Here is a 15,473-nt window from a genome sequence, read left to right as displayed (position 1 = left end):
ACTTTGGTCAATTGGTGACCCAGCCGTGACGCTCCAAGAGATGCACCACTATGGTCAGGTGGTTCTGGAGAACGTCTGCAGATTGTGCCAAAATTAACAGGTCATCCAGATAGGGCCTGAACAAACCTATTGAGCCGTTTCAAGTTGAGGATGGCCCGGAAGGAACCGTTGGGCTTTTTAACAAGAAAAGGGCTTGCATAGAACCCAGAACCCCTTTGGGCTACGGGGACGGGTACAATGACTCCTGACTGGAGCAGCTTTTGAACAGACTGTTCCAAAGCCCTACAGTTTTCCAGGTCCGATGGGAGATCTGTGGAAAAGAATGAGTTTGGTGGGTAATGTCAAAAAGTTAAGCAGTAGCCTCGAGAGACCACGTCCCAAACCCAAGCGTCTGTTGTAGATTCTAGCCAGATGGGCGAGAACCCCAACAGACGTCCGCCCACCTTGGGATCCCCCAGGTGGGGCCCCTCCCCGTCATGGGGAGGGTTTGTCCACTGGCTTAGGATCGGCCTGTCTGGTGGCCCAGGAACACTTAGCCTTGGGTTTGGAAGATCTGACCCCTGGGAAGATCTAGAGGAGGCCTGTCCCCTGCCCTGAAAGCAAAAGGACTTGAAGGGAACCCGGGGCCATGGGGCAGGGGCAGACGGCAGGAAAGCAGCCATAGAAGCTGCTACCGTAGCTATTATTTTATCCAGCTCTGGTCCAAATAAGGGGGAACCCTCAAAGGGGAGACCTCTAAAGTTTTTTTCAGAGTCCGTGTCCGCCTTCCAAGAGCACGGCCATAAGGATCTGCATGCTGCCACAGCCGAAGCTGACGCTCTGGAGGTGAGAGTGGCAGAATCAAGGGCCGCCTCTCCCAGATAAAGTACAGCCTGATGCACCAATTCAATAGTAGGTAGCAGGGTTTCTGCAGGCACCCCCTAAGCAGCCTCCGAGTAGTTGTCCACTCAACCAAAGCCTTAGCCACCCACCCAGGCAGATGCTAGGGCAGGCCGACCCTTTGCATCGGCAGTGGTGTAAATGAGTTTTGGGAAGTTCTCCAACTTCCGATTAGCTGGGTCCTTAAGGGACCCAGTAGGAATGGGCAGCGTGGAGGGTTTTACCAACTTTGCCACATGTGCGTCCACTTCCTAGGGGGCTCTGTCCTCCTCGGGGATGGGGTAGAGGGAGGAAAACTGCTTAGGCAAGCTAAACTTCCTCTCTATTGCAGGTTTCCCCTTCATCAATACTGTCATCAACGGCTTCCTCCAAACAATCCTCATCCTCCTCTGTGTCAGTGTCATGCTGACGGAGGTGCCGGGACGACGGGGGGTTCCTGAATAAAGCCCTGCATCTATCTGCAGGCACTGAACGCGCCTCGGGGGTATCCAGCTCCAGGGGGTTACACCCGCCATGGATGAGGACGGCATCATGGGCTGCTGGGGTGGCGCAGCTGAGACCTTATCAACTAGCTGCGCCATCATGTGAGTGATGTGGCCCAAGGAGGCTCCTGTGAGGACGCCGTAGGCGTGGGCAGCACCTGCGCATTGTAGCAGCTTGCACATAAGCCATCCTGTACGTAGTCCTGGGGGGATAGGCCAGCATTACAGGCTGTGCATGACAGCAATGCTGGAGCCTCCACCCTCTTGGACTTTCCTCTATTGAATAGGGAAATACAGGCAGGCTATATGGTACAGTTTAACACAAAATAAACTGACAGGCAGCTAAAGTGTTAATATGGTACACACAATACAGGAAAGCATACAATGCAAGGAAAAAATGGCACTGAGCTCCTGCAGCAGCTATGGCTGGCTGGAGCACAATACTATACCCTGTGTCCCGTAGGAGAGGTACAGGGGGGACTTGCCCAAGCGTTCTGGCCGTGAAGGAGTGGAACCCTGGGTGGCTGAGAGCTTCTCCGTGTCCCTCTTCACGTGCAGCCAGGCAGACAAGAAGGGATGTCAGTGGCGGGAAGTCTCTGTGCTGAGCCCAGTTACCTGCCTACTGTCCCCGGGGGAGGGGCTGATGCGGGGAGACCCTCCTACCCCTGCTAACAAGTGACCCCCAGGGAGGTGTCCACGTGCAACGCTGACCGCCCTGCTTACCGGCGCCGCTGCCCACAAACTAGTACCCTGGTGGCCCAGCGGGAGCGGGTGGTGGTCCAGCAGTCCGCTTGATAGCACAGCCGACGGTCCGACAGTAAAATAAACTACGGAGATAAAAATATATTGAATGTGACCGTTCCAGGCAAAAGTGTTGCATCACAGGATATGTAGTCTTCCAGTACCCAAAGGCGCTATTGGGGGCATAGAGAAGAACTAATATATAGCACACGTATAATCAATGTGGTATGTCACATTAAAATATGACAAGGCTGCAGCAAAAAGGGAAATATGGGGTACTTATGTAGTAGACAGGCGCCCACTAAGCAATTTGCTTCATGGGCAATTCTGCGTAGGAACATCACATCGCATGGGCCATTTTAAGGGCCGTGCGATGCGATGCAATGCGATTTTCCTATGTAATATATTCACTGCTTTCTTAGCACCGGGGGATTGCATCGCATCGCACCTCCCGCAAAATTGCATTCAATTTTATAGGGTGTACGATGCCATTACATTAGCTATACAATAATGTAATTGTATGACATACACTGAGGTTTTAGGCACCCCCCCCACTACCCACGCCATTCCGAAGCGTGGCGAGCAGCAGCTGAACGCGTCCTCCGACCTTTTCATACCCCCACTATCCATGTCGGCATGAAGTTGATTTTATATAGTGTGGCGAGCCACCGAGCCCGAAGCGTGGCGAGCAGACGCGGAATACATGTAAAGTAATCCACGTCCCCTTGCGGGGCTTGCTGCGCTCGCCACACTGTATATAATCAACTCCATGCCAACGTGGATAGTGGGGGTATGAAAAGGTCGGAGGACGCGTTCCACCGCCCCTCGCCAGTGTTCGGGGTGGCGTGGATAGTGGGGGGGTACCTAAAACCTCATTGTATGTCATACAATCATATTATTGTATAGCTAATGTAATGGCATCGTACACCCTATAAAATCACATGCGATCACATACGATTTTGCGGGAGGTGCGATGCGGTGCGATTTTCCTAAGTTACCGTACGTATGCAAATTGGGCGCGTGTCTTCTACATAAGTACCAAATATGGTCTGTCATCATAATACCCACTAAGAACAGATAATGGAAAAGGAAACATTATGCTGGGAGAAAAGATCGTTGCGCATACAGATGTCCGGTCCAACAGGAAATATAAGAAATAAAACTAACTGAGCCCCCCCCCCCCCCCCCCCAAACAACCCACCCCTATAACCCCCCACCCTGTACAACCCACCCCCAACTAAGGCGTACTTGGATCGCAACCCACAGCTAAATTCTACTAATCCAGCCAACTCCCTCCCTCCCCCCTCAGAGTATTAGCAGTACAATTGACACAAAGTATGTCGGTGGCAGCTAGCACACCACCACCAGCAGACGGAGCAACAGGGGAATCCGGAATGTCAATATATAGCAAAAACTAGTAGTCACAGCAAGTCCCAGCTAGGTATCAACAGGTGAATATGAGCGCCCCAGGCCGCACACATGCAGGATGGCGCCGGCACCCTCCACGCGGACCACGGCAGCACGTCCCAAAAGAGACTGCTTCCCGTTCTCACCGCTCAACAACAGAGAGCCACGGTCACCAGTCACCCTAACACTCGAGGTACCCGGTAGAGAGGCGCCAAAGCAGGGTTCTAGCCGTTCAGCAGGGGACCAGCGGTACTCTGGCCCCAGCACTCACCAGGGGTTAGCGGACATCCACTGTACAAGGTTGCAGGAGTTCTTGACCCAGGAATGGTGGAGGATCTAGAATAATGCTTGGTGACCAGACAGCCGCAACAGTAGCGCAGTATGTGGGAGTCGCTTCCCTCATTGAAGGTCACCAGCCACAATGAAGATCTTTGAACAGGCAGGAGAGCTTGTCTCAGCAGCCCGCTCAGTAAACACTCCCGCCGCCTCACCTGCCAGACAGCGCCGCACTGTGGGAGCAAAGAGGAGATAGGAACCAAGATGGCGCCCGGGAGCTCAGAGTGCGGCAGGCCCCGAATGGGAGATCAGCGCAGGGAAGAATCGTAGGAGACCAGTGGGTTGCGCAGGAGAGACAGAAGAGGCTCCGGAGGGTAAGCAGAGTGAAGGCAAAGATCTGCAGTCCCTGGGGCAGGATCAATTAACAGGATATATACAGAGCAGTCCCCAGGAACGTCCTCTCACTTATCCGGCAAAGCCACGCCCCCTATATGCTTCTATTTTACAGAAAGCGCCAATTCTTTGTTTGTATAGTTCCTTCTGGGAAACCCCCCCCCCCCCCATCAGCTGCTGGTGGCCAGTTTTACCACTGGTGGGAGGCCCCCATTGTGTACATCGATGGCATTGTGCTGGTGGTTAATGTGGCTGTAGTCCGTGCATGCACATAGATATGCCACGGAGGGCTACTAACTATGGCAAAGCCACCTATGGATAACCGTTTCTATCTGAGGGCTAACCACCCAGAGCCGTATCACTCCGCCCATTGTCAGGTGGGAGGGGGAGTAGTTGGCTGTTACATGTGTAATATATTCCATATTCTCCCTTCCTGAGATAATGATCAGATTACAGCAGACGTCTTTCCATTAATTGAGCGCTAATTGTTTTCCCTAGGAGATTACACTGTGTAAGTGTTGATATTAGACTAGGAGGGGAAAAAAGTCCCGTGTGTCTCACGCATTAGGCCGACTAGACGGGAAATCCATGAGCAGAAGTGTTTGTGTTTCGAGAAGATTAATGAATCTTTGCTCATTTTCAGGGATGGTAACGTTCAAGTACTCGAATGCGGGGACTAAGGAATTTCTATGTATTAACTGTTCCTCTCCCACACACATCCCATGAGCCTCCATATGTGTACGTGTACCATGTGAGGCCCCACAGTTCTGCGCAGCGTCGGGCACCTTACAGCTGTGACCTCACTTAACGTATGTCCATATGCCATGCAGCGCACAATGCCCTGTGCGGCTGAGACACTTTGCGAGTAGGGGACCATCACGTTCTGTACATTGTCCGTATTAGGTGCAGACGCAGGGAACAGCAGCTCTTCCATCACTGGAGACCCTGGGCTGCAACCTGGGCCACACAGAAAATCATATAACACCTGTACAAAGTCACACAACTCAAAGACACTTGATGTGAAATACACTTCACAGGTCATGTTGCTGTGGACAACCATTCACATCCTGTCTACTATCTTCTAGAGCAGGGGTGTCAAACTCAAATTCATCGGGGGCCGCATCAGCGGTTTGGTCACCCTTAAAGGGCCGGTTGTATCTGTAGGTCCCCCTGTATAATTATAATGCCATGACACCACAGGCTGCTCCCCCTGTATAATATAAAATGAATGCCATTACACCACAGGCTGCTCCCCCTGTATAATAATAATGCCATGACACCACAGACTGCTCCACCTGTATAATACAATAAAAGTAATGCCATGACACATAAATGATTATACAGGAGGAGCAGCCTGTGGTGTCATGGCATTATTATTATTATACACGGGGACCCCTCAGGAAACAGCAGATATATATTTTTTTTTATGGTGAGTGTGATCCTCATCCTCACTTACTGTTTCTCCGTCTGTCCTGCAGCTGCTGCGGCTTCCAGCTTTTCTTCACTGCTTGCTGCGTCCATACTGTCCCCGACTCCCGGTCCAGCTTCCCTGCCTGCTCCTACTTCTCTACAGACGCATGGGCAGGCGGCGTCATCGTCATGACGTCCCCACCCAGTGTCTGTCACTGCCGGGCATCAGAGGGAACAGGCGGCCGGGCCCTCCTCCACATAGCCGTGGAGGCCGGCGGCCATGTTTCTGTAGCCGCATACATATGTGCCTACAGGATTATGGCCGCCGACAGTGGAGGAACAGGTAAGGCGGCCGCGGACTTGGACGCAGCCCGCAGCACTCCTGTTTTAGACACACTGCTCCTGCGTGCTATCTCCTCGCGTGGGCCACATGACAAGGTCTGGCGGGCCGGATTTGGCTTGCGGGCCTTGTGTTTGACACCCGTGTTCTAGAGGGTGATAAATAAATAAGAAGTAGCTTCTGATTGGTTGCCTATAGCAACCTGACCTGTGACGTGTATTTCACATCTTAGTAAATTTCACCCTTGGCGTGAGAAATGCGCTATCAATGTCAGACTCACAGGTGGGAATATGTCGCAGGTCAGTCAGTCAGTGCAGCTAGTTTTGTTGTGTGGTCACTGCCAGCTGTTCTACTTATGTGATTCAGGTGCACAGTTTGTGTGAGGAAGACCCTTGGTCGAGACGCCCAGGACTGTGGGGGGTATTTGGTGCGACTGAAGCCACAGTAAGGATCTGTACAAGGTGTGTGAGGGCTTTGTGGATGAGTCTGGAGGAGATGGGCAGCCGGTGTTCCGGGTATTTAGTGTAGCGTAGACGTTAGGAATAGTATAATGTGTTCTGAGACTGTATGACGGTAAGTGACATTGGAACAGCCATTGCATGGTTCAGGCATGTACCTGGGCTAGATCGGGTGGTTGTGGTCAGTAGCTCCCTCAGCTGGGCAGCGATGGTACTGTCACACACTGCATTTATATGGGTGTGTATAAGAGTATATGGCAGATAGATGTTGGGTATAATATATAGGCTTTAGTATATGCAGCATAATTAGGAAACCATTGTGGGAGGCTACACAATTTAATCCCCCCCATCCTGTGTCTTGGCCCCGGCTGCTGGCGCAGTATTTTTCTCCACAAGTGAAACCTGACATCTTGTTATGAGCCTGAGCGATAAAATGACTGTTACAGGCAAATTGCTTTTCCTTCTCTATATCCCTCCCGGAATGTACTCGCCTAATACCGGCTGCTAATATCTTTCCAAGGTGCAGGATTATGTGCGTCTGAGTGAGCGAGGGCGCAGGTTGGACGTTCAGTTAACCCTTGCTGTTACAGCCGCTGTGCTGGCTGGTGACTGAGGGGTATAGGTTTCATGTCCCTGAAATGGATGAAATTAGATTGTAAGCTTTTAAGGTCATTGTAATTGCTTTGCTTTCATTGTGCGCTCCAACGTGGCTGAGGCTTTTCCACTGTTTTCTGGACTAGAAGGGGGTCGATGTACTAAGCCTAACAGATTCTAGCTAGAATTTCTCTATTGCATCCGATGCAATTATGAAATCCGATTGGTTGCTATAGGCAACATCTCCACTGTTCACTTTTAGAAGCGTTAGTAAATGTAAGTCTCAGCGCTTGCTGCACCACATGTACCATTGATCTCTAGGTAGATTAGTTCTCCTAATGCTGATTGGTCGCTCATTCTGGCCTTGCTGTGGGGATAGCAATTGGTGCGTAATCAATGGTTATGAAGTGAGTAAATATTTGCTGACACTCTCTGTGCTGCTGTTTTTGTATCAAATCCTATAACTCTGCGTTCATATGGCATCCGGATGATAGGTTGGCGACAAAGGGTCAACAGGCACTAGGTTGACATTAGTTCAACACCAGCAATAAATCGAAATGTCAATGGTCGACCTTTTCTTTGGACTTTTTCATGCTTTGCAATCCGCGTATTCTACGGTTGTGTCTGGTACCGTGCGGCGAGGGCCCATCATCAAACCCAAGCATGGCAAGCTATGACACCTATTTGGGGGTCTATGTCGACAAGTGGCAACATTGAAACAAAAAAAATCTGTAAAACTGAGGTCCACCTTTTCATGTGCCAGCATTTTCCATGTCGTCTTATTGCTTGTGTTGAAATTTTATATATGTCGACCTTTTTCCCATGTTGACTCTTTGAGCCACACCCGATCTTATGTATAGGTTGTCATATAAAACTGTTACCATTCAGCCTATTATATTATCAGGAATTCCCTAATAGTCTGACTACCAACTGTGTGTGTGTGTGTGTGTGTGTGTGTGTGTGCGTGTGTGTGTTCGCTGTGTTCTTACACCACTCATTACGGAACCTAATAGTGCGTAAGGGGCTGAGTTACATACTGAGCATTATAACAATTAATAGGTCAATCATTCAGGGTTTTGCACAAGACAATAGTAACACCCTTCTTTTGGTGGCTATTTTTGTCAGACTTTTTACCTGGTCTTAAGGGGCCTACACACAGGGAGATACTGAAGCATTTGGAGCGATTCTAGATCACTCAGCACACAGCGATGTGTGCTGAGCAATCTGTCAGTGTTCTGCGGTAAGAACACTGGCCCTGACCGGCGATTACCTAGCTTTATCCAGCATGCTGGATATTAATCGCTGAGTGATAGCGACGTGAGGGCTGCGCATCACTATCGCTGTGGCCCCTACACACGTAGCAATGTAGGGGCATTTTATTTGTCTTAGATCAGTGCGCTGGAGAGAACACAATGAATGTAGAGGTGTGGTCTGGCGATGGGTGCGGGGAAGGGGGGTTGTTGTACTCCCCCCTTATTGTACATACTACAGACACCGGATCAGAAATGTATAGGTGTGGCCTGGCGATGGGTGCGGGGAAGGGGGGGTTGTTGTACTCCCCCCTTATTGTACATACTACAGACACCGGATCAGAAATGTATAGGTGTGGCCTGGCGATGGGTGCGGGGAAGAGGGGGGTTGTTGTACTTGCCCCTTATTGTACATACTACAGACACCGGATCAGAAATGTATAGGTGTGGCCTGGCGATGGGTGCGGGGAAGGGGGGGTTGTTGTACTCGCTTTAATGTACGTACTGCAGACACTGGATCAGAAATGTATAGGTGTGGCCTGGCGATGGGTGCGGGGAAGGGGGGGTTGTTGTACTCCCCCCTTATTGTACATACTACAGACACCGGATCAGAAATGTATAGGTGTGGCCTGGCGATGGGTGCGGGGAAGAGGGGGGTTGTTGTACTCGCCCTAATGTACGTACTGCAGGCAGTAGCTCAGAAATGTAAAGGTGCGCCCTGGCAATCTGTCCGGGGGGGGGGGGGGGGGGGGTGACGTGTTGCACTCCTCCCTAATCTACGTACTGCAGGCCGTGGCTCAGAAATGCCAAGGTGCGCCCTGGTGATTGTTGCAGTGTGCAGGAGGGGGTTATTGTACTCTCCCCTAAATTACGTACTGCAGTCACCGTCTCAGAAGTGAAACAGTTACTGCCTGCTATGGACAGAAGAGAGGCCTATTGAGAACAGTCCCAAATGCATTCTCAGACACAGTCGTAGCCAAACCTCCTGAAGGATTCCTTTATGGACGTGCTGGCAGCATAGGCTCTGAACTCACAGAATCACCCGGCCTGCCAGGGGCACGGTTCTCAATTGCCATAAATGGTTAACAAATGTTGTCCAGACATCTCTTATTTTCGCTGTTTCCAAGTCTTTTATTTGGGGGGGGAGGGGGTATGTATGAGTTAGTTGAGTGTTTTTAAGGAAACGTTTGAGGTTCATGTGCCGCTCCGCTGTAACGTACTGTGGGGCACATTTATCAACGTTTTGGAGAGAGAATAACTACCAACCAATCCGCTCCAGGCTGCCATTATTCAAACGCAGCCTGTAACAGGACAGATTGGTTGGTACTTTATCTATCTCGACTTTATCTTACTCCAAGCTCTGATAAATCTGCCCCTATATAGAAACATCAGACAGACCGAATACGCATCAGCCCAGCGGTGGATGAGGGTTCAGCGATGTGTAGGTCGACATGCACAATGTCGCTATTGGCAAAAGGTCGACATGGCAAAGGAAAAGGTCAACTTGAGTTTTTCACAATAACTTTTTGGGGGGGATGACTTTTTCAAGGGTGCGCGCTAAACTAATTGGGGGTCCACATGCTCAGGTGTCAACATTGAAACCAAAAAATTTAGAAAAACGCACGTCAACGTTTTCATGTGTCGACCTTGCACGTGCCGATTTTTTGTCAATGTTGATCCTCTGATTCACGCCCTGGCATTACAGCCCCCGTAGCGATCACCTGTAGAACGCACACAGACTGAGCCGCAGACTCTGTATTGAGTTCTCCCTCAGCCGAGGCGTAACTCCGTGTATTCCGTGTAACACCTGTAACCGCATGATTACTGGCCTTGCCCGTGGGTAATTACACGCTCTCTAACACACATGTACATATATGGAGATTTCATTCCTGTGTTTCCCAGCTGATTGCCCACAAACGTTCACACGCTTACACGTTGGGTGGAGAACCCACCAGGGAACATTCGAGGTCATTCAGCAATCATAGAAACAACATTCCATTTCTATATACAATACAATAAAAACAATGGAGTGCTCCGGCCCGTCTAGACCCAATATTCCACATATCCCCTTAGTCTGGGGGTTCTGTGATCTGAGACGCAGATACAGTTTAGAATGGGCCTCTCCGTATTCTGCTATGCGCCGCTCAGTAATCCATCTCGTTCTGTATTGCAGACGATCTGAAGCAGGAGATGCTGGACGAAGCGCAGCATAAGCTGATGAACCTCCTGAACAGCACCGAAGGGAAGGTGGACAAGTAAGTGTCACCCCCTGCAGCCACAGCGTGGTAGTGCACTGAGGAATCATTCAACTTTCACACCACACCGTCCTTAATACTTTCCTGTATATAATATATATGTATATAAAAGGCTAACGACTCCTCACCTCTATGAGGTGAAGTACTGCCACTGACCACTAGAGGCCACTCAACGAACCAAATTACTCCTTTGTTCGCTACAATATGTCATAACAAGACGTGCAAGCAATTTTTGCTGGGGCACTGATCTGTTTTAAACCTGTGAAGACAGAGGTTGGAGATAGGAGAAGATATGGGGGTGTGGGGGAGAGTTTGTGTGCTAAAACCTGTCACAGCTCAAAGAAAGTAAAAACGGTCACAGCTCAAATTGAAATTACATTGCAGAAGCCGTCATTTTGATGGGCTTATAGCTAGCAAAGGGATATTTTATACAAGCATTTGCGCCTAACACCTTCCAAAGCAACAGCCAAAAGCAGATTTGTCACCTTTTATTCTCCTGCATGTACGTACAAACGTGGCTCTAAGTATTTATGTCGTCTGCATGTGGATTTAGTATTACATTAATCGCATTTGGACATGTCATGTTCCACGTGCATTGTGCCGTTATCTACGGGCGCATGCTATTTCCTGTTCACTCAAAAGCATTTTCCTGCAATTCCCAGGGTCTTGATGAGGAATCTCTTTGTCGGCCACTTCCACACCCCAAAAAACAAGCGTCTCGAGGTTCTGCGACTGATGGGGAGCATCTTAGGACTGCAGAAAGAGGAGATGGATGAGGTGAGTCATTGTAGGGTCACACACCTGACGGATGGCTGATGCCTAGTATTCTCTCCTATCTTCTGCCGACTCTATACTGTGGGCTGCAGCGTGATGCAGTGAGTCTGATAGACCAGTGGGAATGAGGGTTTGGGTGGATGGGGAGATCCACCACATGTAAGGGAGATGGGCCGACCTGTTGGCTGGGGTCACTGGTTTGAGTTGTGGAGGCCTCTTAAGTGTTCTGTTCCTGTCCCTGCAGCTTTTTGTAGAAGATAACCGTGGTGTTACCCGGTGGGTGACCGGGTGGCTTGGAGGAGCAGCGACTACTTCCAAGAGTGTCCCCAGCACCCCTCAAAGGCCAAGCCATCAATCCTTGTTCAATAGCGTAAGTGATCAATTACAGTCTAAATTGTCCCCAACTTGTGCGTACATGGTGTAAGTCCTGTCGGCTTCATTAGAATTCTGTCATCCGATCCCACCTGGTCTATGTGGTTTACTGTAGTCCATCTACTGGTAAGTGTGTGTGTGTGTGTGTGTGTGTGTGTGTGAAATTTGATTGTCCGCTTCAGTGGTGCAGAGAGAGGCAGACATAGATATGGGGATATGCCATACAGAACATAAGAGGTGATTAATGTTTGTTGCTTGGCCATGGGGTGATCCTGCATTGCTTCCCTGCTCCTTGCGTTCCGGTCATGTAATCCATGTTCTGTGTGCAGTCATTTTCAGAGCTCTTCGTGAAGTTTCTGGAGACGGAATCACGGCCGAAGCTTCCACCACCCAAGCTGACGATGCAGGACATGGCGCCACTCAGCCAGAGTGTACCCGCCGCGCTTCCAGGTACAACGCTTTCCTCTGCCACACACTGATTGCTGCCCAGTAGATGGGTATGGTATGGATGATGACAGAACAGCCGTAGTGCGTGAGTCAGAGGTGCACGCAGTTACATCCCACAAGTTACCTGCCTAAATATACTAATGACTTAGCTGTTGGCTGAGCATAGATCGATCAGCATCTGAATGAGACCTGGTAATATAACTGCTGGTAGCGCAGTAGTCTTAGGACTTGTTGGTTCATGTATCATCTATATGCCAAATGAGCGCTTAATAAGCGAAGGCCAGTAATTGTTTCCAGAGTTTCAGGCCACTGATTTCTTTACCATCACTCTGCAATATTCAGTATAATGCAGCTCTGTATAACCTGCATGGGTAGCTGCCCCCACACCCCTCTGTATAACCGCTCTGCAGAGGTAACTGCCCCCCCACATAGACTGCCCACCTCTCCCCTGTGTATAACCTGCATGGGTAACTGCCCCCACACCCCTCTGTATAACCCCCCTGCATAGGTAACTGCCCCCACACAGATTTCCCACCTCTCCCCTCTGTATAACCTGCATAGGTAACTGTCTCCGCATAGGCTGCCCACCTCTCCCCTCTGTATAACCTGCATGGGTAACTGCCCCCACACCCCTCTGTATAACCCCCCTGCATAGGTAACTGCCCCCCGCACAGATTTCCCACCTCTCCCCTCTGTATAACCTGCATGGGTAACTGCCCCCCACACACCGCTCTGTATAACCCCCCTGCATGGGTAACTGCTCCCCTCACCCCTCTGCATAACCCCCCTGCATAGGTAACCGCCCCCAACATAAGCTGCCCACCTCTCCCCTCTGTAAAACCTGCATAGGTAACTGTCTCCGCATAGACTGCCCTCCTCTCCCCTCTATATAACCTGCATGGGTAACTGCTCCCCTCACCCCTCTGTATAACCCCCCTGCATAGGTACCTGCCTCTCCCCTCTGTATAACCTGCATGGGTAACTGCCCCCCACATAGGCTGCCCACCTCTCTGCTTCTCTCCCCTTGGGATAACCCCCCTGCATGGATAACCCACCTTGGCTGCCCTTTGGGTAATCGGCCATCACTGTCACGCGCTGGCTTCCTGTGGTACTGGAAGATGACATGTACGATTATTACTGAGACTGATTTTCTGCCATGCAGGAGCTGTGCCAAGTCGACGTCAGGAGTCCAACCCATTCCTGGCTCCCCGCTCAGCCGCTGTTCCCCTCATCTCCACCTCAGCAGCGGGCACATCAGGGCACCTCCTCATGAAGCCGATTTCCAGCGCCCTGCCTACATTCACGCCTATGCCAGTCTCATCTGACGCCGGGGCCATGCTGAAGGACCTGCTAAAGCAATAGACTTATCTGATTGGAGACTATGGAGCATTACAGCACTTTAAAAAAAAAAATCTAAAAACACTATTGTAAATAAGAAAACCCAAAGAGACTTTTTTTGTACAATCAGAAAACTTTATTTAAAATGAAAAAAAAAAAACACAAAAAACAATCTGACTGCTTGACACAAAAGCCACAACAGGAATAATCCAGATGTAGAACTATCGAGCACACAACAGAGCAGTATCTGCCAAATAAATGTGCTCTGCAATCGGACACTTTAAGGGGGTCTCCGTTCCAGGGGGTCGGTAAAGCCGATCTGATATTAGGGGTCATATAATTACATGCCAGGAAGTGATTCACTTTCGGTGATATAAGACTTTATCAGAAAGAAGATCCCCCTGAATTAGGGACAATAATCAATAGTAGAACAGTGTGTCCCTGTCAGTACATGAATCACAGTCAGTGTTAACTTCATCCTAATACACAGTGACCATCTGCTGCAAAACCTTCCAACCAATCCCCCATTGTACATATGTGATGTCCACTCATTTGCGTCTTGTTTGGTTATTTCTGTATACTCGGCGCTAGGGTATGATGCGCACCCATTTTTATGTGGCCTGAGATACAGAAGAAGGGAAGAAACCATTACTGCCAATAAGGTGGCGATGGAATGCGGGTGATGGGTGCCCTGCTGGTCTCACCAGCTGTCAGGTGATAACTCCGCGGAACAAGGCAGCCGTAAAAAAAATTATCGCTTATGAACCATCTCATCCGCTGTTGGTTAAAGTGAAGAATTGGTCTTTAAATTAATTGGAGTTTCCAACTAAACGGAGTTTACTTTTCATTAGTTTTTTTTTTTTTTTTTTTTTTTTTATGAGAACTGGTATTGTAACACATCTATACACTTCTTACAATCATATATTGCTTTATAGTCCAGCGAGAATTGCGTAGGTAATTGCCAGCAAATGCTGCAGATACCCTATACAAACCCATGGGCTTCTCTCCGCAACGCTGAGTGAGAGATGCATCATGGATCCCTCCCAGCATGCCACGCAGCTGGCGCAGAGGGACTCCAGGGTCTCAGACGCAAAGGACAGCTCTTATCGCAAGAGCTGGTTTTTTGTTTGTTCTTGATCGCATATGTTAGTGCATCTGCAGGATTGGTGACTGCGGTTCTGTAACAATTTACCATTGTCCCCCTGAGTGACAGAGCAGTGACTGCACCTCTACAGTCAGCGGCACCGTTTTAGAAGCCGTTTATGTTTTTCCACAGTTTCTGTGGAATTGATATCAGACACCTGTTACCTTCTTTTGGCAGATGTGATTATTGTCGTACCTGTGGTACATCCTGGTCTCGGTGCAGCCAATGGCATCTGCTGCTATTTTTGGGTGACATTAGGGTGCAGATAGCTCTTGAATGGTGGTACTCCCTTTAGCCTTTGATGGGTTGATAAGAAGGTAATATTTTATATATATTTAATTGAATGGACGTTCCTCTATGTTGAAGATTTTGATTTCTCGGTATGAGATACCACTAGTACGTTGTCACCAATCTCTCAGTCCTGCCATCTCGTTACACGACGCAGTGGGAGGTGTCACCTGTGTTATGTTATTGCATCTTTTTTTTTGCTCATGTATATTGCTTACTTGTTACATACCTGATAATTGGAGGGCTATAGTGTGAATATAATGTATAGAAAATAAATCTAAATTAATGAACATCATCATTGTGGTTCTGAGTGAATATCCAATGTGTTCCGTAACTTGCTGACATAGGGGCGTCCGTGGGAGAAGAGCGATGATTCCCATGAAACAATTCCCATTGTTTTACTTTTCTTTTGTTTTCACTCTCCGATCTTGTTTGTATTGTAGCTTTGCGTAAGCTCAGACCCGATGACACTGGGAGACCTGTATAAATGGGGGCAAGGAGACACAGACCAATCGGCCCATGGTTGTTGTCTGGTTGGTTGGAAGGGACATGACCAGTGTTTCTGTTACACAAGGAACAGTTCCTATGAATATCACCCAGTGTCACACAGACATGTCATTATACC

General features: G+C 49.3%; 1 protein-coding gene across 2 annotated transcripts in view; it reads left to right on the top strand.

Annotated features, from left to right (window-relative positions):
- Window positions 1-15,138, top strand: part of TRIP11 (thyroid hormone receptor interactor 11) — a 51,091-nt gene extending 35,953 nt beyond the window's left edge. The window contains exons 17-21 of one of the 2 annotated variants that reach the window (XM_083166714.1): window positions 10,404-10,485; window positions 11,148-11,262; window positions 11,504-11,629; window positions 11,961-12,081; window positions 13,241-15,138. In XM_083166714.1, coding sequence (XP_083022840.1) covers window positions 10,404-10,485; window positions 11,148-11,262; window positions 11,504-11,629; window positions 11,961-12,081; window positions 13,241-13,440 — 644 coding nt within the window. In that variant the 3' untranslated portion in view covers window positions 13,441-15,138. Of the gene's footprint in view, window positions 1-10,403; window positions 10,486-11,147; window positions 11,263-11,503; window positions 11,630-11,960; window positions 12,082-13,240 lie in introns of those variants that run through there. The other variant, XR_014466251.1, reaches the window with a different exon arrangement.
- The last annotated feature ends 335 nt before the right edge of the window (window positions 15,139-15,473 follow it).

Source organism: Crinia signifera, chromosome 12 (genome assembly GCF_055691185.1).
Source record: "Crinia signifera chromosome 12, ASM5569118v1, whole genome shotgun sequence".
NCBI classification, from domain to species: Eukaryota; Metazoa; Chordata; class Amphibia; order Anura; family Myobatrachidae; genus Crinia; species Crinia signifera.
This window is presented reverse-complemented; position numbering and strand designations above follow the sequence as displayed.